At 38.2% G+C, this 20,955-nt stretch overlaps 2 protein-coding genes across 2 annotated transcripts; both read left to right on the forward strand.

Annotated features, from left to right (window-relative positions):
* Window positions 1-497: 497 nt before the first annotated feature.
* ccdc15 (coiled-coil domain containing 15) lies at window positions 498-6,706 on the forward strand. The gene is made up of 10 exons (XM_041052328.1): window positions 498-896; window positions 1,580-1,729; window positions 1,889-2,023; window positions 2,988-3,104; window positions 3,221-3,358; window positions 4,229-4,348; window positions 4,440-4,543; window positions 4,899-5,093; window positions 5,697-5,845; window positions 5,966-6,706. The coding sequence occupies exons 1-10, from the start codon at window positions 723-725 to the stop codon at window positions 6,013-6,015; spliced, it is 1,332 nt and encodes a 443-aa protein (XP_040908262.1). The 5' UTR covers window positions 498-722; the 3' UTR covers window positions 6,016-6,706.
* Window positions 6,707-7,558: 852 nt separating this feature from the next.
* On the forward strand, window positions 7,559-19,310 carry slc37a2 (solute carrier family 37 member 2). Its single transcript, XM_041052302.1, has 18 exons — window positions 7,559-8,118; window positions 9,749-9,830; window positions 10,361-10,451; window positions 11,155-11,233; window positions 11,319-11,454; window positions 13,518-13,594; window positions 15,299-15,465; window positions 15,862-15,899; window positions 15,983-16,132; window positions 16,802-16,892; window positions 17,016-17,078; window positions 17,215-17,300; window positions 17,428-17,476; window positions 17,836-17,909; window positions 18,108-18,186; window positions 18,425-18,522; window positions 18,736-18,800; window positions 19,012-19,310. Exons 1-18 carry the CDS (start codon window positions 8,060-8,062, stop codon window positions 19,025-19,027), a joined length of 1,500 nt encoding a protein of 499 aa, XP_040908236.1. The 5' UTR covers window positions 7,559-8,059; the 3' UTR covers window positions 19,028-19,310.
* The last annotated feature ends 1,645 nt before the right edge of the window (window positions 19,311-20,955 follow it).

Raw genomic sequence — 20,955 nt, forward strand, 5'->3', positions numbered from 1 at the left:
AGCTTTGCCGCATTTTGAGTCAGTCCCAAAAACACCATCTTGCTGCTATAAATACTTGCTAGAGCATAAAATGTGTATTAATCTGCGGCTGAAAGTAGTCCCCGGCAAATTCACTGCTCACTCCTGTTTGAGTGATATTTGCTACAGTGTCCAGCTGCTCAGACAAATATGGCAAAAAAGATACTACATACTGCAAATGGGCTGGGGGTCATAAGTCAGAAAGTGTTAAGAGATGCATCAACATGATGTTTTTGGTCTTTTCATGGGATTTGTTGTCAAAGTCCCCAAAACAAAAACATAGAATAATACCAGCTGTATTTTTTTTAGAATGACCCACATTTGGAAGATCCTGCCTCTGGTGTTACATTTAAATTATGGCTTTATTTATCACTGATATGCAGGAGGCATAAACATTCTCGCCCAATGAAGCTGATTGATTGGTTTTTCAAAATGTCTCCTCTTGTCCTAGTGGGGGCAGTAATGCGCCAGTGAACTGTTTGGCAAACACGAGAGAGTAGAAGAAGACGAAGTGAACGAAACTCAAACACACCTGTTGGTGTTTACTGTGCATAAACAAATGCTACAGGATTATTATTATTCTCCGTTTCTTCGTGTTTAATCAGTATGCGTATAGCGTGCACAATACTGTCGACCTAACCGAGAGTTTATTTTTAGCTGTGAATTAGCGGCACTTTACGTGAGCTTGGATAGCGAGGCTAGCTATGAGTGCTAGCCGTGTTTTAGCTTCGACAAACGGCAGAAACAGAGTTTCAGTCAGCCGTAGCAGGGAGCATCGAGCTTCCAGAGCTAACACGGTGCTGGCTGAGAGGAACCCGGCGGTGGTGGCGGTGGGAGCCTGGGTGGAGGACGGACAAGACTTCCTGGAGCACCCGTCTGTAAGTTTTAACGCTAATGACCAAAGCTAGATTGGATTGCGTTTGCCAGGCACTTCAGAGACCGTTACTGGAGATGACCAGACGGCCTGTAGATTTGGGAGACGGAGTTTCATTCAGTTTTACCCTTGTGTTTTGTTGACATGGGATTTTATAGTTCCCAGTGCTGTGTGTGCTAAACACATAATAAGGTATTTTTATAGTATTGCTTGTCAAACTTGAGGTAATTTTAGCTACCTTGCATATTGTTGAGTAGTTTAATCTGTACTAATGTATCAGGTTTTATAAACTCATAATGTTTTTTATATAAAATCTTTTTCTGCAAAGAAGTCAGATAAATGTATTAGAATAAAAACACAATCTGGAGCTGAATCAAGAAGTAACAAAAAAGGAAATAGTCAAGTATATGTTCTCTAAAGTTGGACCTAAGTTCAGTAACTGAAAAGGTACTTTAGTCAGTCCTTGTGAGTTTATATTTGGGATCTGAAATTATAAATTTATCATGACACCCTCATGTATCAATCTGTACAGCCAGCTGAAATGTGTTGCACTTTTTTTTTGTCAACTTATAGCTCTCAGGTGAAAATGCAGGCAGGTTGAAGGGGCTTATTCTGCAAAGTGATGTGAATTCAGACTGGGGGTTGTTCCTTAAGTCGTCCAAGCAGTCTTCACTTGTCTTGGTTTAGGCTCAGGCTTTGTTAACGGAGGAGCTCCAGGCAGAAAGGAGGAGGGAGAATGAAGAGAGCCTTCGACGATTTCAAGATGAAGTGCGCCACCGTGTGGCACGGCAAGCCCAGGTCTTCAAGAAGAGACAGCAGCTTCACACAGAACCAGTGGTAACGATTACATTATTTTAACTGATAGTGAAGTATTAATGACATATTTTCAAAAGATTATTAATTGGAGAAGGCTGACTTGATTGTCAGGTTTTTTTATTAACTTTTTCTGTTGTTGACTCTGTGATTGATGCCCTCATTGTAAAACTGTGTTTTTAGGTCCAGGTGAAAACTGAGAGGGGAAAGCCACAACAACAGCATCGAGTCTGGACCCAGCATGTGCCTGCTTGTGAGAAGGTCATGTCTGAGGGAGATGCCGCACCACATAGGGTGATTGAGGGGAGCTCTCAGGAGGTGAGAGGGAATTACATAGTATTGTCACCAAAGTAATCTCATGTTTTGTTTACTGTTTTGATGTGTGCATCCTCCACGAAACTGTACTGAATAGATACTTGGTTTAATCAAGTTAATCCTTTTTTCTGTCATTGATTTTAATTGTAACTAATTGGTGGCCACATGCTTACCAGCACATACCTCTTTTGTACTTTATATTTTTTTAATCTTTGTGGCAGTAGTTTGGGGAAGCACTGTTCCTTTGTCAACGTGACAGTGCCCCCATGCACAAATGCAGGTCCATGAAAAAAAAAAAAGCTTTTCCCAGTTTGATGTGAAAGAACTTGACTTGTTGACACAAAGGCCTGACCTCAACCCCATCCAGCACCTCTGGGATAAACTGGAATGTCGACTGTCAAACAGGCCTTATCGCCCAACATCATTCTCTGACCTCACTTGTGCTTTGGTGTCTGAATGGGAGCAAATCCTTGAAACAAAATTCAAAAGTATTATAGAAAGACAGAAACCACTAGAGGTGAAGATGTTTTTGCAGCAGATTAAGGCCCATGGTTTGAGAAGGATATGTTTAGCAGTCATATGTAGGTGAAATTTGCTGATGACAAAAAATTGCAGCTAAGAAATGTCAAAGATATATTTGAGCCAATTAGAAACAGTATTTGTGTTGCATAATTTGTCCACCAGAGAGTGCAGTACATATTAGTTTATTTTTTAAATAACCAAACTTAAAAGATATTTGATTTGAGTTATGAGGTTATTTTAATAACTGAATATCAGGTGATGTTATTGGATTTTTAAAACTGCAACATAGCAGAATTGTTACCAACTTCAAAAATCTGGTATTGTGAAACTCTGGAGGGTGTGTTGTTTTTGGCAGTGAGAATAATTTCATTGTTTCCTTGCGTGAGTGATAACATAATGTGACAGTGATTAATCTCGAGGATTATTTATTTCCACGATTTTCCAGTCTAGTGAAGGCATGAGGCAGATCAGACTCAGGCTGGCTGCCTGTCGGATGATCCCGCATGGGGAAATGACGTCAGATCTTCCTGGAGGCAAATGGAATATCTCTCCAAACAGACATGTGAGTGTTTCTGTCTCATGCTTGTTCCTCTTTTAAAAATGTATACTTCCCATAATTATGTGTGTTCTTGCATATTCAGGGTACAATAAAAAATCATTTTCCTCTGCACCTAACAGAAAGCTGATTCTCATGTGCTGAGAGCAGAGCAGGAAGTGGAAGAAGAAGAGGAGGATGTTCAGGGAGAGGAGGAAGAAGAAGAAGGAGTTGATCACTTCTTCACCAGTCAACATGAATGTCCCCTGGTTCAGCAGAAGGTTAATGAATAACTACAGAGACACCTTTCACTCTGTGGGCCATGTTGGTGGCTTTTTTAATTCATATTTTCTTTAAAAACTCATATCGGATGCATAACGTTATTTCCACAGAATAAGTTTACGATTAAATTCAATCATATAGCAGTGACTGCAGTTCCATAAACTGCAGATGAAGAATCTGTATAAGATAGAGTAAAAGGCTGCCCATGTTCTGTATTTTTGTTTGTGTCAACAAATCTCACAACAAAAACAAAACCAACAAGGTGTTAGCCTCTTAATACTTTCAGACCTCAGTATGTTTATGTATGTCTGTGATGCTCAGCTCCAAGCCCTCTGGTTCTTACTGAAGATATAAAGTCTGTAAACAGCTCACAAATATATAGTTTTATTTTTGATAAAGGCGCAGTAATTTTCTGGAACTGCTGGGCACTGTCATTTTTAGCAAACATTACTCAAACCGTAGCAAATAGCATATTTGTTGGGGACGTTCTTAACCATAAGTTAGATGTGTTGAGTGAGTATTTGCAGCAGCAGGATAGCTTGTGTTGGATTGACTCAAAATAAGCTACAGTGTGGGTTCATAGTTGTGAAGGAACATGTAACCTAGTGCAGTACAACAGTGTGGTGCACTGATGTGTTTTTTTTTTTTTAATTGTTTTTGTACATCAGTGGAGCTCAGCAGTACAGAGGAATAAGCTATATCCAGATTTGGATACATAGACCATACTTGTTACTAGACTCAGCTCTTTCATGTGATTAGTTGTTAATATAGAATATTACCAGACTTATTCTTTAACATAAAGTGGTGAGCTTTACGTTTGTCATCAGTCAAAACCTCCTGACTCTGTTCTGACTGTGCATGTGTTTCAGGTGAGTGGACGTGTGCTGTGGGATACTGACAAATCACAGCCTGATCCTGGTTTCAAGTCCAACCCCAGAGTCCCACAGGTGCTGTGGCCTCTGGCCAACCAAGACGAACAGAAAAGACAGGTAGACATCGGACATATGCATGAACCGTTGACTTTACTTGTTTGAACTCTTGTCAAACCGCATGTTACAAACAGCACGTTTCTCTCTGCAGCGTCAGTCTCAGTTCCTGATGCACCGCCGTCAGTTCATGAACATTGAGAGGGAGCAAGTGAAGGAGAACAAGCAGCACAGGAAACACCTGAAGAGAACGGCAAGGTAACGAGACTGCAGTATTTTCTTTGTATCACTTCCTCTTATTAATGTGGCTGTGACATTTATGTTTAAAGTGACCAAGCAACAAGTGATCAAACAACAATCCTCTGTAGCTTTGAATGATGGCTGTCAAATGTTTTTTTAGAAGAACAGCAGCATGAATTCAGCCAAAATATGGCCCAGTACTTTGTTTCTGTGTGGTGATATCACCTTTCTTGAAGCTCCACCTAAGGCAGTTTATTCAGCCATATTTTAGCTACATAAATATCCTGTTTGAAACATGTTGAATATACAGACTAGCTAAAATACTTGCATATCAGTGAACATCTCCCTTCAAATGTGCCTGTTCTCGCTGAAGGATTAAAGCAGAGAAAGAACAGATTCGTCTGGAGGAAGAGAGAAAGTTGGAGAGAGTTCGGCAGCTCGCAGAGGCCAGACAGAAGCTGGAGGAGAGAGAGCTGCTGATTGTGGAACGACTGAAGCTCGAGGAGGAGGAGAGAGCTGTGGAGCTGCAGAGGAGAAAAAAGGAGGAGAAAGGGAAAGTAGCTGCAAGGTAATTAAGGAAGATTAATTTGTCGTTAGTGCCAAGATTCTACATAAAGCACTTTACAGCACTATGAGGATGTTTTCACATCTCATCTGTTAGGGCTGATGTGAAAGCTTTCAATTGAACTCTGGTGCCCATTAACACAACTGGACCAAGATCGTCCGAGAATGTGGGTCTCGGTCGGCTTCCAAGCAGACTGTGGTTCAGTTTGTTTGCTGTGTTAGACCAAAACAGACCAACCAAAGGATCAGATTTTAAGCATGACAGATTTTAAGCATCACAAACTGTTAAGGAAAGATTATCATCATAAAAGGAAAAGGAGCAAAATCCTAGCTGTGTTGAGTTTGTGTCCTACTACTTGTATTTCAACAGTTCCTCAATAAAAAAAGTGAGTGAAACTGTGTACAACATAGTAACTGTCCCTTTAGTATTAAGGCACAAGGTGCTTTTTGTCCTGCTTCAATGTGTTTATCAGTATTTATATACAATATGATCTATTAGGACATGTTGCAGTCTTAGATAATAGACTAATAGATAATGATTTCATGTGAAATGGCTTCATGAAGCTGAGGCTGCCCTGATAAACAGGCCGATTGTGGCTCTCGACAGGTTCATCGAGGCTCTGAGAGCTCAGATGAAAGAGCGACTGTCTCAGGAGAAACTGGAGCTCCCTCCTCTCTGCTGCTGTGCATCTTCTTTCTGGGAATCCCACCCCAGCACCTGTGCTAACAACTGTGTCTTCTACAATAATCCCAAAGGTACTTACTGCACACACTACCACCTGCACCAGTGTCTACACACACTTCCATAGAGCTTGAATGGAACTACACATGAAAACGTAAAAAAAAACTTCACAGACACATTTGTCTCTTCTACAGCTTATGCCCAGGCTTTACATTCAACAATGCTGAGTTTGGATTTACGGTAAAAGAAGCTGGTGAACTGCTGTGGAAATTGAATAAAAGGAACAGGCTCCTTCCTGTCTGTTTAAAGGAACAGTCCAACATTTTAGAAAATACAGTGTAAGTAATGAAACCCAGAGTCAAATGAGAAGATGGATATCAGTATTGGAGATCAGTATGATCTCTGTCTGTCCTGTACTGAGATGCCTCAAGACTGCAATACGAAAAAAAACAAATATTAGATGGATGGCCATGAAATTTTTAAGAGGACATTGCTGTTTTCCACGAATTGAATCCAAATGAACTTTGTGTTTAGCTATGATTAGCAAACATTGATATGATAGCTCACTAAACTAAGATGGATAACATGAACATGTTAGTATGTTGATGTTAAAGACTTGGCTGTAGACTCTTGGTCTTGTTCTGCTGTTAGTAAAGAATAGGCCTTTTCTCATAGTATATGGCTTTGTTTATTGAACATATTTTAAATTTTATAAACCTCACAGGAGTTTTCTTTTAGTATATTTATTGATAATTAAGGGACTTAACGTAAGTTTACATGATTTGTAAGTATCAGGGAAATCTACGTTTAAATTTGAGAATGTGTATTTTAGGATTTGCTGCTTAGTTTGCAGAATTTACAAGATATGTCATTGGATATGTTAATTTAAAAAATAAATAAACTCAACTCTGTTATCTTTTTAATTAAAATAACTCACAATTTATTGTCACAAGTAAGTGTGAAAGTGTGAAATTGGGTTAAAGTTGGATATTCAACAGACTTCCTGACAACATACCCCTTAGTGATAATATTAAGGGACCACCTGTAAATTACCGTCTCACTGAAAGGTTACTTAGGCAATTTTTCAATCCCTGCATCCTCACTTGCATCGATATTAGTACTTTATTTATTAATAATTAATTTTATAATATGATTTTTCTTTTGTAATAGCTTCCAAGTCATGTGACTTGGTGTTTTAGGGCACACATCTCAACAATGGATATTAGTGCCTTGTCTATTTATTAATAATATTTCAGTAGAAGTTTTTTTTCCAATAGTTTCCATGTCATGTGACAGTATTGGTTCAAAGTCAATATGTCATATGACTTTGAAGCTGTTAAAAAAACACGTTTCTATTAACATATTATTAATAATATTAATGTTAGTTAATAAATAGACAAAGTACTAATATCCAGTATTTTAGAGCAGATTTAGAACCAGTAGGTCACATAAAATGTAAGCTATTGAGAACAAATTATAACATTTCTATTAAAAAATCATCAATAAATAGACAGAGCACTAATGTACTATATGAATGACTGAGCCAACTGTGGGGTCATATGGTCACATATGACCCCCCTCTTGGAGTGGATTTTGAACCAACAGGTCACATGACTTGGAGACTGTAGAAAAAAATGCTAACATTTTTTTCACAAATAATAATAAATAAAGAACTAATATCCAGTGTTAAGCGTTGTGAGCTAAAAAAAAAATGAAATCGTTTTGCAACGTGCTTTTATTTTATTTAGGACGTTCAGCTGTGACGTCAGGCGGGGCGTGTCACATGTTTCGTAGCGCTCCGTCTGGAAAATCGCCTGGAATAAAAAGTCTAATAATAATCATTATTTTCTATTAATAACGGACGCCGTTATAAGCGTATTACAGCTGCACGGAGGTAGGCTGGCTTTCCTTCTCGGTGTATATATATATACCGGACAGCCGCACAGTATGGAGAACTGCTGTATGTTTACGGACTGTATCTCTTACCACGAAGCAGAGCTACTGCGGCTTTATTCTTTTAGCAGCTAGCGTTTACTTTAAATCCGTGGCTTTATTTTACTAGGTACTATTAAACAAGTAAGCGTCTCCTTTACACCGGGCTATAACCCACTCTGCGTGACCTGATTTCTACTATTACAACCCGTTGATGGACAGCCTCTGTTATACAACTGTAGTTAGTTAGCTACGAGCAGCCCGTTGGTGCCTTAACTACCTCATCTGTAAAGGAATGCCTGGAACCAAATTGTGAGTGTTTCTGTGTGAAGCCTGACTGCAAGTTTTCAGCGAAAATGAAATCGCCCCTGGCTCCCGGCATACGACTTATCACATCGTTTTCCCGAGATAGTTGGTAAGTTTCCATTATCATCCATTCCTATTGTTCTTTGCCACTTCCAAGCAGGCCAGTTAATGGCACCCTCATTGCAGCCGTTGGGGTTAAAAGGGAGCAGCTGGTGTGTATCTGTGAACTTATCTCCTTGCTGTTAATGATTGGCTTAAACATATCGATAAACACACATTCTGCGGATTTGTATTGGAGCTAGTAAACCCACTGGGTTCATTATATTTCCACCTAATTTTCTACATCTGACTACATGTTACAAACTCATTATTACCACTGCTTGTTTTCGTCGGGTTATCAGTACCCGGTATAAATGGGTCATGCTATGAAGATCAACCGCCACGCCAAACTCCCTTTAAAAACATGTCGTTTTAGAGTTTCCTCCCTTATTGACACAAATTTGATCTTTACCTAATCAATACGGCCGTCGACAATTCAGAATTCAAGGAATTTACCAAGACACGGGGCACTTTATTTTTATAACATCTCAGCTTGTATTGTGTAGCCTCACACTGCGAGCTGTAAGTAGCCATTTGTAGGGCGAACTGTGGGGATAAATCAGTAAAGCAATTTGGAAAGCATCTGCAAAAACATTACAGCAATCAAGACTGCGACAGTCCAGCAGTTTATTAAGAAAGCCCGTTCCCTCCAGGGAAAAATGTAAATTGATGAGAAATTAGTAGGAATGATAAAACATCTAAAATTATTTTTATTTTGATTAATTCTGATTTTCTCCAAGTAATTCCCTTGTTTCTTGAAACTGTGATTTACCAAGTACCAATATTAAGGCTGTGTCATGCTATGATTATTACAGTCTGATTAGTCTGACTTCAATTAAATAATTTGGTTTATAAAACTTCAGAAAACTTTGAAAACGCCCATTTAATTTCATGGAGCCCAAACAGATGCCTTCAGAATGAACATTCAAAATCCAAAGGTTAAATTATTAATTCACACATTTGATAAACTGCAGCTGTCAAATTTTAATGATGGCAGTAACTTAATGTACCTGGACTCTTACACATTGATACACTTGTTATTATTGTTAGTATGCCAAGCAGTCTGTTGCAAAATATTTTAAGAGCTTCAGAGTAATGAATAGGTGTGTTAATTGAAAGTGTTTCTCACAGTGCTGTGCCATATCTTGAGTATATGTGATAAAAAAACACAATGAGGAGCCAAAGAAGGCTGGCATTGTGGAGTCATTTGGATGTACCATAAACTCTGATCTACCTGTCTGTTAGGAACACAATTCAAACCAATACAACAGTAGGTCATATCTTATAAATGTCATTACTGACATCATCTTTGTTGACATCTGTGTCTTTTATGTGTCCCAAACATACATTTGTATGTCAATTGAAAGTTTTGAACATACAAAGTTTCTCATTGTTGTGTTTGCTATTGCTATTGATGTAAAGGCTCCTGTTCTGTGCCAGCAAACCTTCATGTCATTTTTTTGAAAGATTAATAAGCAAAGTAAAATAGATCACCATTTTTGTCTTTGTTGTCCTTATTTGTTGTTCTGTTTTTACACTCTACAAGAATATTCTGAATGGCCTGTATTGTAATTAGTTATAACATTACTACAAATACCTGTTTATGGCACTACATGTTTATTTCAATCTTTCTTTTGCAGGTATCGCGGTTTCATTCTTTTCCTCACTTTCATCTTCTACACAGCCTATCATCTGTCGCGGAAACCTATCAGCATTGTAAAGGTGATTGGGTCAATTCAGTTCCTTTTCATCTACAGTTTTTACAGGACTTTTGCAGGAACTTGAAAAGTGGGTCAAATGCTGCCTAAATATGTCTTCTGGAGCTCCTATATATGAGTTAGGAAGTCATGAAAAAGACAGTAATGTCTGTTTTGTCTTCTTGTTTCTCCTCTTTTGTTGTGGCTGAGTATAACTGATGCAAAACTCAGGTATTTGCACCTTGGTAGAGTCCCAATTAGTTGCACTTCAACTTGAGTTTATGCACAAGTCTTCTGCTTTCCACATATATAAACAGGGATTACAAAGGAGATAAATGAAGAGATAAAAACACTCAGAGAACTAGTCAGAATGTCTCTTAACAGTGCCTTTCCAAGCCGTTTATCTCTCAAAAGAAGTAAAATTAAATAATCAGCACCTGTAAAAGTTATGGTATTATCCGCTAAGGCTACACTTTGTGGACATCAGACACAGGCTGTTTGCAGTAAATGTGGGTTTAATCTGCTTCCTTCAATATTTTTCGCTCTGATACTCAGAGTGAGCTTCACAGAAACTGTTCCACAGTCATTCGGCCAGCAGACCTCAACGTAACCAATAATGCCACCTGGTGTGACTGGGCGCCCTTTGGTAAGTCCTGTACTTGTTGGATACTTCAATCATGAGTAGACAATGTATGCAAGTAAAGCACAACTTATACGGACGCTTCAGAAATTTCAACTTCTTGTGAGGTTGAAATTGTGTGGAGCTATTCTGTGAATGCTGCTTTAATTCTTTTAAATTCAGTTATTGCTGTTGGGCTTGTATTTCCTGTTTATGATATAAGTAATGAATATTACTCTCCTGTCTTACAACCACACCCACACCCACACTGGATAAGACTGAAGTACGAGTTGTAAGCAGTTTTCATGCCCATGTACCTGACACCTTAAGCCTTCATTAAAATCTTATAAACCCGAGTCCAGTCTCTGTATCCTGACTCAACGCTCAATGTCAAGGATTCTTTTTCATTTGATTAATTTACGGATCTACACCCAAACACCAAGTCCAACATATAACCTCCTGAACGAGCTAAATCCTTCTCTACACATAGATCAGCCTTTATTTTCATTTCCATTAAAGGATATTGGTGTCAGACTTCAAAATTCTTTAACCCTTTATTCTTAGTGTGAATAGATGAGAGCAAAAGTGATCATCTTAAAAATATACTCTCATTTTTTTGGTATTAAGGTATCATAAGGTACAGGATAGGAAGGCTCTTAATTTAGACACTGATTTCCCATCACTGCAGAGATCAAGAATGCTAATAGTTTTATCTGTATTGTCTCTCTAGACCAAGACAACTATCAGACACTCTTTGGGGTTTTGGATAACTGTTTCCTGATTGCCTATGCCATTGGCATGTTTTTCAGGTTTGTATTTGTTGTTGCTGGCAGATGTTAACTTTTTTGTCTGAGTGTGCTACATTGAGTCATAATCTATTCCTTCTGTATACAGTGGGATATTTGGAGAGCGCCTGCCTCTGCGGTACTATTTAAGTTTTGGGATGCTGATGAGTGGATTGTTCACAGCTCTGTTTGGCCTGGGCTTCTACTGGAACATCCACTCATTGGCGTACTATGCCTTCATCCAGGTAAACACACAACACCAGAGGCTTCTGGACTTTCTTTATTGCTGAGGTTGGCCTGTTCTGTTGTAGTTATGAGCATTATAACAGATGTATCATTTAGACACGAGGGCTGTAATGTCAGCTGAGCAGTCATTCTGTCTGTGCTGTCAGCACTTTAATCCAGAGCAAGATATGTCATTGCTAAATGAATACCTGTATTTGGAATCAAGAAAATAAAACTCCCGTAAAGCTACTTTAGTCAGTTACCATCATCCTCAGCAGTACAGTAGATGCAACCAATCAGTAGACACTGCATTTATTCTTCTGGTGGATTGGTTTAAGGTATTCTATGGGGTTTTTGACCACAAGCAGCACTACAAAGCAATGTTGTACAAGTTGGTCCTTGTTTTGTTTGTATCATGCAGACGCATGAGGATGCATATGCACCCAAACAAGCACATGGACAGCGTGATACACATTGTTGTTGCTGGTTTCACACTACTAATCCATGGATCAGCAGACCAGCAGAAACATGCAAAGGTGTAGTAAAGCGCCTGCAAAGGCAAGGAAGAATAGTCCAAGCCAGTAAACATGGCTATAAACAATGCCGGATTTAAAATATTCAAAAAATCAGTTTTGCAAAACCTCAAGAATACACACAATGAGTTTAAACAGTGATTTTTTTTTTTGTTTGCAAGAAGGGACTTCTTTAAAGACCCGAACTGTATCTACATTTATTCATATACATATATAATATATATAATTATAGAGGTATAGATAACAAGCAGGTTTATGTCATGTGTTTACATTTAGAAATGCATTGTGCCTTTTAACCGTGCACAGAATGTGGAAGATTTGAATTGCTTTAAACAGCTTCTCATCTGTTTTGGCCAACAAAACTACTGCATACAGCAAAATCACTTTAGAAGAGAAAGAAGGAAGCACAGCGATCTGCTGAGCTGTTTATTTTCAACTCATCACCAAATGTTCAGCTATACTAACACACACAAACACAGTTTCATTGGTCACTCAGCTCTATTGGAAATGAATGATGGTTTTTGTGTGTATGCACACTCAGTGCAAATAAAGGTATAGTCAGAAGAGTTTTGTTTCACTTCAGTTATTGTTTAATATCTTGTGGCCCAGTAAAAACCACACCCATACACTGAGAATCAGAGTGTGTTGCTGCTGTGACTTTATGATGTGAATCAGCAGACCTCTCACCCTGCACAGATTTTAGTCATGTAAGAGCTGGACTACCTCAGAAAGAAATAAGAAATCTGTTTTTGACACAGGCTACTTTCCCATTTTGTATATTAAGATTGCAGCTTATGATTATTTTCCTGTTTTATCATTTAGTCTTTAAAATGTCAGAAAATAGTGAAAAATTTCTGTAGTTTTTTAAAAACTGCTCTCGACTGACTCAAAGGTCTCCAGGAATGTTTCATGTGCAGCTGAATAAATGGAAAAAGTCAGTAGTTAGCTCATAAATGCAGTGGTCTTTTATAGCCCTGAAGTGTCACATGAGCTTCATGCCATCACATGACCTCTCCCCGTATTCAGATTCCGCAAGTCAATTCACAACCTATGGGAAACTAAATTGAAGTATTACTCATGCTATAAATAATAATTAAGATAAAAAATAAGTTTGCACATTTGTAAGAAAAATGGTCTTCTTTGACATAAGAGAGACCAAAATCTAATATCTGAAGAAGAGTGAAAACTGACTGAAACACCTGCATGTAGCAATCAATAAATCACTAATTTATTGTATTAATTAACAACCTGTTGCTCAGTCACAGGTTTGTCAGTACAGACCTTGTTTGTCATCTATTATTTCTCCCGTTGGCTTAGTGGCTTAGTCAGGCCTTACTCACATGTATCACATGAGTCACAGCTGCATCATGTGACCGGAGGCATGTGTCTGGGGCTTATATAGGTTAGTTGTGGGACTGTTAACAAGAGCTGCACACTGGTCTCCACCCACCCTCCTTTATATGTAGAATTTGCACCAAAGTTATGAGGCTTTGATGCCATAAGTTAACACAGGCTGCTTTCTCTTTCTCTCTGTTGGCTTCACTCTGCAGGTCATGAACGGGCTGGTGCAGACCACCGGTTGGCCTGCAGTGGTGGCTTGTGTCGGCAACTGGTTTGGAAAGGGGAAGTGAGTACCAGGGGCGCAGTCCTGCTGACTATGCAGTATTAGATGACTTTTGTTATGTAGCTCACTGACACACACATGCAGATTTCTCACGTTTGGACAAAGTGAAACCCAGCTTTGACCGAACCTAGACCACAAGCTCCAAATCCACGCGCTAAATCTAAACTGCCCCTTAAATATGCGTGGAAGCTCAAAAAGTGGTTAAACTGGTTCTTAACAAAGTAGAAGCAAAAGCACATCACAGTGATAAACATCAGAATGAGAACACTTGATTTTGAAAACAACAGACTGCTTGAATAGGTCCCACCCTTTTTAGTGGCTGGTCTACAGACACAGAATATGTTTACTTTCACAAAAGAAACCAGCCTACTCAGAGATATTAAAAATGTTTCCGTGCACTGTAATGACCTAGGTCAGCATAAAAGTATAAATTTTAAGTTCTTAAATTCAAAGTTAACCAAAATTAGGGTTGTTTTCATTAATTTCTTTAAGCTTGAAATAGTCAATCAGTTACTTATTATTAATTGAATAGTTCAACATTTTGTGAAATCCTCTTATGTAGCTTGCGATATGAAGATTGATATCCACCAGCATAAAGACTGGAAGTCGGGGGGCAACAGCTAACCTGGCTTTGTCTGGAGGTCACATATGCGTCTACCAGCACCTATAAAGCTTTGTAATTAAACACATCGTAACTTGTTTGTTTAATCCAATCGCAGTGTATAATGGCAGGGGTTATGTGCTCCAACTATTTTTGATGATTAAGGCTGTAGTCACACAGACATTTTCCCTGTGTTAACATTACGCATGAAGCTGCGTTGGTGAGGGCATGTTGTTTCATACACCAGTGAGACAGTGAAATACAATCCTGGAGGAACGGAATCGTGTGTTTAAGAACTTGTTAGATGTCCAAACACACCACAGTGATTTGTAATATTCATAGACAGGATGTTACAAGTCTGGAAAGTCATTACAGTGGCAAGTGTTTTATCTGTTGCTATGACAATCTTGAGGTAAACAACAGAAATACAGCGTTCACGTTACAAATTAAACCAACCCAGAGGACGTGCTTTCATGTAAGTGACTGGCTGGCGCAGTGCCTTGCCGGATGATGTCACATTGCATTAAAGAAAAAGTTTAAACAGATACAGGCAAACGCAGCATTGTTTGGACGACACACCCTCTCCATGCCCCTCTGTATTTCTTGTCAAGAAATTGTTCCAGCCTTGATTCCCCTTACTTGGAATTATGTGCTGTAAGAAACTGTAGTTTTTACATTTCAGTTTGCGTACAAATAAAATAGAGGAGAGGAGATATATTGTGTCTGTTAGTGAGCTCTAGAGATGTTGGAAGGTGCATTTTTGAACTTTACACAGAGCTGCTCTAGCTGTTTTCCTACTGCCTCCTGCTAAGCTAGGCTAACTATGGCCTTTCTCTATCTCCGTACTTAACCTAGACATTGATATCTGAATATTACTAAGGGAAGTATAACGAATAAGTGCATATCCGAAAAGGTTGAACTCCTTTAATGTGGCTGATGACTAATTAAGGGAACTGCTTAAGATTTGTATCCCCGTACATATTGTAGTAGAATACACAAGGTGTAAAAGCCTATTTAAGAGCTTTTAGCATTCAAAACCATATTTCTGAAGGAATACCTTTTAATTCTCATTAACCTACTTTGTGTGCTTGTGTTTTTATCATCAGGCGTGGGTTCATCATGGGTGTCTGGAACTCCCACACCTCAGTAGGAAATATCTTGGGCTCCCTCATCGCAGGAGTCTTTGTCTCCACAGCTTGGGGAATGTCCTTCATTGTCCCAGGGATCATCATCGCCACCACCGGGATCCTGTGCTTCTTCTTCCTGGTTGAGAGTAAGTTTCTGTATATCTGAGAAACCCACATAGCAGGCTGTATCGGGCCAATCACGGACACCCGAGCATTTAATGTGGGGCTGTGCTTGATCTCACATTTTTGACGCAAATGGTTTTCAGTTCCTTTAACTTTAAAGGTTGAGGTCTAACTGAGCTACAGTACCGTTTCCTTGTTTAATGTGAGCTAACTTATGCTCTGGCTGGCCCAGCAGCAAAAGTGGAAGGCGATACAAAACAAAATGAAGTTCACCCCCAACAGCTAATTGATTGATTGATCCCTATTTACACTTTGTGACTTCTTTAAAATTGAATTTCTTGTCAAACCTATATGTTGTTTTAAAGTTCTCAGTTTCTGTAGAAGTTCCTCAGTCCCTTCTTTTTCTCTCTCTTATTCAGAACCTGAAGACGTTAACTGCACTCTTCCTCAGCACCATGTGAGTTATTTCCAGAATACTGGTTTTCCTAATTAATCCGTAACAAGACTGCATGAACTCATGCGCATGTGTTTGTGCGTTAGGGGGATCAGGAAAGCGGTGAAGCGGAGCCTCTCCTGCAGAATTCACCCCACGTTGACCGAACCATCAACAGTGTTATCTCCACTGACTCTCCGGAAGTTGTCGAGGACCACACCCAGGCCATTAGCTTCTGCGGGGCTCTCAGTATACCTGTGAGTGAAAAACAACTGTTTATAACTGTGGAAATGACTGTCTTGTTTGATTTGGTTAGAAGGTGCTGAGTTTGAAATAAATCATTCTGAATGATTACTTAGTAAAAGTATTTCATATTTCAAAGTTGTTCATAAACAGCAAACTAATGATGATTATTTGTTCAGTATTCTGAACTTGTATTTACAGTTTGAAAGATAAAAGGCAACAATGTGTAGGATTTGAAAATCACTTACTTGGGCACCCTCTAGTGATTGTATTAGGAATGACACTGTGACGCCGTGACTTTTATGCTTATTAAAAAAACAAAAGATCTAAGGAATTCAAGTTCATTTCAAATTCAGCTTTTGAGACACTGCACTCATAGATAGAGTTTCTTGACATCACTGTAATCAGAATTAATCATGACACTTTTATTCAACATAGCTGTAATTTTCAGAGGAAACGAGAATACATGCAACATTATACAGCTAAAGTTTATAGTAAGAAATGAGGGAAATGGATGTGGTATCTGCACTGAAACTGGTTTCACTACTCCTGTCTTCTCACAGTTTGCTTCTCTTATCTTCCTGACCTTGTGTGTCAGAAAGTTCCCTGTGAATTGTAGAATTGTGCACTAATAAAAAAAAAAAAAAAACATGTTCAGATGAAGAGTTTTGTGTCTTACACAGGGAGTGGTGGAGTTCTCTCTTTGTCTGTTGTTCGCCAAGCTGGTCAGCTACACTTTCCTGTACTGGCTTCCTCTCTACATTTCAAATGTTGGTCAGTGTTTTCTCACATGCTTTATTTCTATCCAGTGATCATCGTTTCATACATGTGATATACTTTGATCCACATAATTAATGTTATTTTTAAATTAACGTGGGTTTTGTTTTTCATTTTCAGCACATTTTGAGGCAAAAGCAGCAGGAGACATGTCGACACTGTTTGATGTAGGAGGAATTGTGGGTAAGGTGGATTAACAGCTGTTTCACATAATCTGGAAAGATTTCATTTTCCAAGATGTCTCAGATGGAGGAAGTAGAAAAGGAAATATCTTTCATAGAACATATATGATGTGACTGACTATGTTTTGTGTGTACAGGAGGCATTATGGCAGGCCTTGTGTCTGACTACACCGGTGGTAGAGCGACAACTTGCTGCTTCATGTTGGTTGCTGCTGCCCCCATGGTGAGTGTCACATCATAGAATAAATAATAATTTCCAACATAGCATCGATTTTTTTCATAGTAGTTGTTAACAGGAGAACATAAAGTTGAATGTGTGAGTTCTGCTGATTATTTTCTAAATGTTCCAGCTTTTCCTCTATAATTACATTGGACAAAGGAGCCTTGGTACTACAGTAGGTAAGATGTCTTTACTGTTCAACAACTTCACATCATGCATTGTCTACATGGTTCATTTTAATGTGAAAATATTTGGCCATTTGGTAGATTCCAGTTTGAATAAAAATTAAGTTCTACTTAAGTTTTACTCTGAATCTCCCAACATTCACCCACATAAATACACACTGCTGCATATTGTCTGCATATTGCAACTGTTACCTGTTATAGTGGTTTTGTTTGAAAGTACAAAATGAGCCACTAGTCATCAGAAATAAATGTGAAAGTTGGTTTATTTCTGTACATGGTGGAAAAAAACTTGATTTTCATTAAAAATAAGATTTTTAGGCCTTTTTTACTTATTGCTGTTTTTCCATATGTAGGTATGCTCCTGGTCTGTGGAGGCCTGGTAAACGGACCATACGCCCTCATCACTACTGCTGTATCTGCTGACCTGGTAAGACCTGAAAGCATCGTGGGAATCCCTCCCTGTTTTATGTCCCTTCGATCTGTTAAACCTTAAAAAAAATCATCCAACATGAGCAACAGGTCTTTTGTTAAATAAACTGTTTCAATAATCTCATTAAAGTGGACATGAATGAAAAAATGTAAATAACACTGATTCTACTTACATGATGTGTTTTTATTGCAACAGGGAACACATGAGAGTCTGAGAGGAAACTCCAGGGCATTGTCAACAGTGACAGCAATCATAGACGGGACTGGTTCAATAGGTATGTGTTGAGTGTGCAGATATTCAGCATCTTCAACTTGATTTTCGGTTTTCCATTACTCTTTGACAGCTCTTATAAACTTTACAGCCATCATTTACACTTAGATGAAATACTAAGATGAAGATGTTACCACTTTATAATGTTTGAAGTCTAAATGGTTGAAAGTTTGTGAGGTTATATATTAAAAGAGTCAACAGACAGGCTTCAGTGTGAATTGATATTGGTGTGCTGTCTGCAGGAGCTGCATTGGGTCCTCTGTTAGCCGGGCTGATCTCTCCCACTGGCTGGAACAATGTCTTCTACATGCTCATCTCTGCTGATGTCTTAGCATGCCTGGTCAGAAACACTTTATCGTCTCACTCACATCGCTCTTTAATCTCTTACAGCTAAAGCTTTGAACATTAGGATGAGATTTTGCTTTTTATCATTACTGCCTATTCCAGCCAAGTTTTGGATTATTTAATTGTCTCGACTGATGAGGAGGTTGTTCCTGTAGTTGTGTAATGACACCCCGACTGACATGCTATTTATTTATTTGTTTGTCTTCAGTTTTTGTCCAGGCTTGTTTATAAGGAAGCTCAGGGTTGGTGTGGGCGTGCGTCTCGAGTCAGAGGGTGAGTATCACCAATGGCTGGTTAAGCTATTTGTCTTATGAAAACAGTGCCCACTCCCACTTTATCATCAGAAAGCCAGCTTAGCTTAGCATAAAGAAACAGACCAAACATAACAAAATGTACCTACCAGCACCTCTAAAGCTCACTAAATAACAAGTTATGTCTTGTTTGTTTGTTTGTAACTTTTTATTAATTCAACTTTTTATTGCAGGTTCAAAGAAATCTGAATTACTTGCACAAGTAAACTGGGAGCCAAACAAACAAGAGAGGAGAACAATGCTGGAACTGACCTCACTGTACACGGAACAAACTCTTTCCATTGTGGCTAAATGGAAAGGCAGCAATCAGGGGAAGATCCAGGGCACTAAACAAACGATTGTAACCTTCTTCTTATTGTAAAACTGCAAGAAATATGTCTTAATGGAAACAAAGTTTTTTTTATGACTAATCTTACTGATTTTGACTATTTTCATATTCTTTTATCATTAAAGTGTACATACTGTGCCTTTTCTTAATTTTGTCTTTTTCTGTTTTCTTGCTTACTGCATCCTCACAATACTCACCATTTCAGGTATATAGTATTCCACATGAGAGTTTGGTAGTACTTGCAGTCTAGTCTGCTGTCACCAGATTTTATGTTTTATACAATATGCAAACATTAAAATGTGTTGAGCCACAATAGCTGAGTACAGTTCAACATTCAGGGAAACAGTGAAGAATGAGACAATTTTAAGTTGTTGAGGATATTCCTCTCATGTCTGAGAAAATAAAAAACTGCAAACTGCAAAATGTAACTCTTTATTTTAACCTCCCCTATTTATTAGCAGTATGTAAACATTTAAGAAATGATTTATAACATAACAAGCTATAATGTAGTTATTAGCAGATAAGTGTTTATTAGTGTATTTTATCAACCACTGTAACTCCTCCTGTGGAGACCTATAGCTAGAGAAGTATAAACAGATAATGAATGATACTATAGTTGTAATAATATAGTGTCTTAAAATCAGAGGTAATAATTATTGACAAATACTGTACATTAATAAACAATGTCCTTATAGTGGCATAGAGCTAGATTATGTGTGCTTCTGAATCATGTATTAAATGTTTATATACTTCTAATAAAACATTAAAATCCTGATTTTATATTAATGCATGAGTAATAACGATCTAATTATTCAATCACAGGGTCATTTTTCAGCATTGTAAGTGCTTTCACTTTTAATACTTCCAGTACATTTTCCTGAATATATGTTCATAGTTTTACCCGAGTAGCTTTTTCAATGCAAGACTACTACATGACTTTTACATGAGTATTTTTAACAATGTGGTGTTAGTACTTTTACCACAGTAAAGGATATGAATACTTTCTCCACCAACCCAAAGTTATATGGTTTAAACTGACTGTATTTTGCTCTCCATACACAGAGCTATACAACAAAACCTGAAAATCCTACACGAGCCTCTCAGGAAAACCTGAAAAAAATGGAAAAAAGAGAAGGGAAAAAAATCCCAGATTTCAACAAAATGAGATTCATAGGATGAACGAGTTGAGGTACAAATTTTAAAGCAAGAAACATGAGCTTACATTTTTCTTTGTTGTACCTAAGCTTTGTGGTGGAAATCACACACTAAACGTGTTGCATATAGTCCTCAGCATAGGAGGCAATGTTTTGAGTTGACTCGTTGTATCATTAAAAAGAAAGTTAAACCCAGGACACACATCTTCTGTTTAATGACAGTAAATACAAGTTAATAAAGTCCCCGGAGTTTAAGGCAAAGACAATGATTCCCTGAGACTCAGAGGATCATATGGCACTGTTTCCACTTTCAACCTTTACCATGGTAGCTTAGTAAAAACTTCACTTTCTTTACTTTAAAAAAAGTACCTGCTGTAACATTATTTAACATTATATAACATCATAATTTGTGGTTGGTTTTGTTTGATGGATGAAATCGTGAGATACTCAGGTCTGAGTTCCATACCACTGCAAAACATTTCTCTAAAATAAAATATACACAGGGCACTCAAAACAGAAATTAATTTAACAAAGGTAACTTAACAACCAAACAAACAAACAAGAGTAGTCAGACCCTGACTTGAGGTCTGAAAGGCAGTTTGATGAGTGTTAAATAGAGCAACAACCTGCACAAA

The sequence above is a fragment of the Toxotes jaculatrix genome, chromosome 12 (genome assembly GCF_017976425.1).
Source record: "Toxotes jaculatrix isolate fToxJac2 chromosome 12, fToxJac2.pri, whole genome shotgun sequence".
NCBI lineage: Eukaryota > Metazoa > Chordata > Actinopteri > Toxotidae > Toxotes > Toxotes jaculatrix.

Bases quoted from the DNA above. Each gene is read 5' to 3' on its own strand.
- slc37a2 (XM_041052302.1), top strand. From the start codon at position 8,060: ATGAAATCGCCCCTGGCTCCCGGCATACGACTTATCACATCGTTTTCC. The intron at 13,595-15,298 runs GTGAGTACCAGG...TTTTATCATCAG, and splicing joins AACTGGTTTGGAAAGGGGAA to GCGTGGGTTCATCATGGGTG. The intron at 17,477-17,835 runs GTAAGATGTCTT...TTCCATATGTAG, and splicing joins GAGCCTTGGTACTACAGTAG to GTATGCTCCTGGTCTGTGGA.
- ccdc15 (XM_041052328.1), top strand. From the start codon at position 723: ATGAGTGCTAGCCGTGTTTTAGCTTCGACAAACGGCAGAAACAGAGTT. The intron at 897-1,579 runs GTAAGTTTTAAC...GTCTTGGTTTAG, and splicing joins ACTTCCTGGAGCACCCGTCT to GCTCAGGCTTTGTTAACGGA. The intron at 5,846-5,965 runs GTACTTACTGCA...TCTCTTCTACAG, and splicing joins CTTCTACAATAATCCCAAAG to CTTATGCCCAGGCTTTACAT.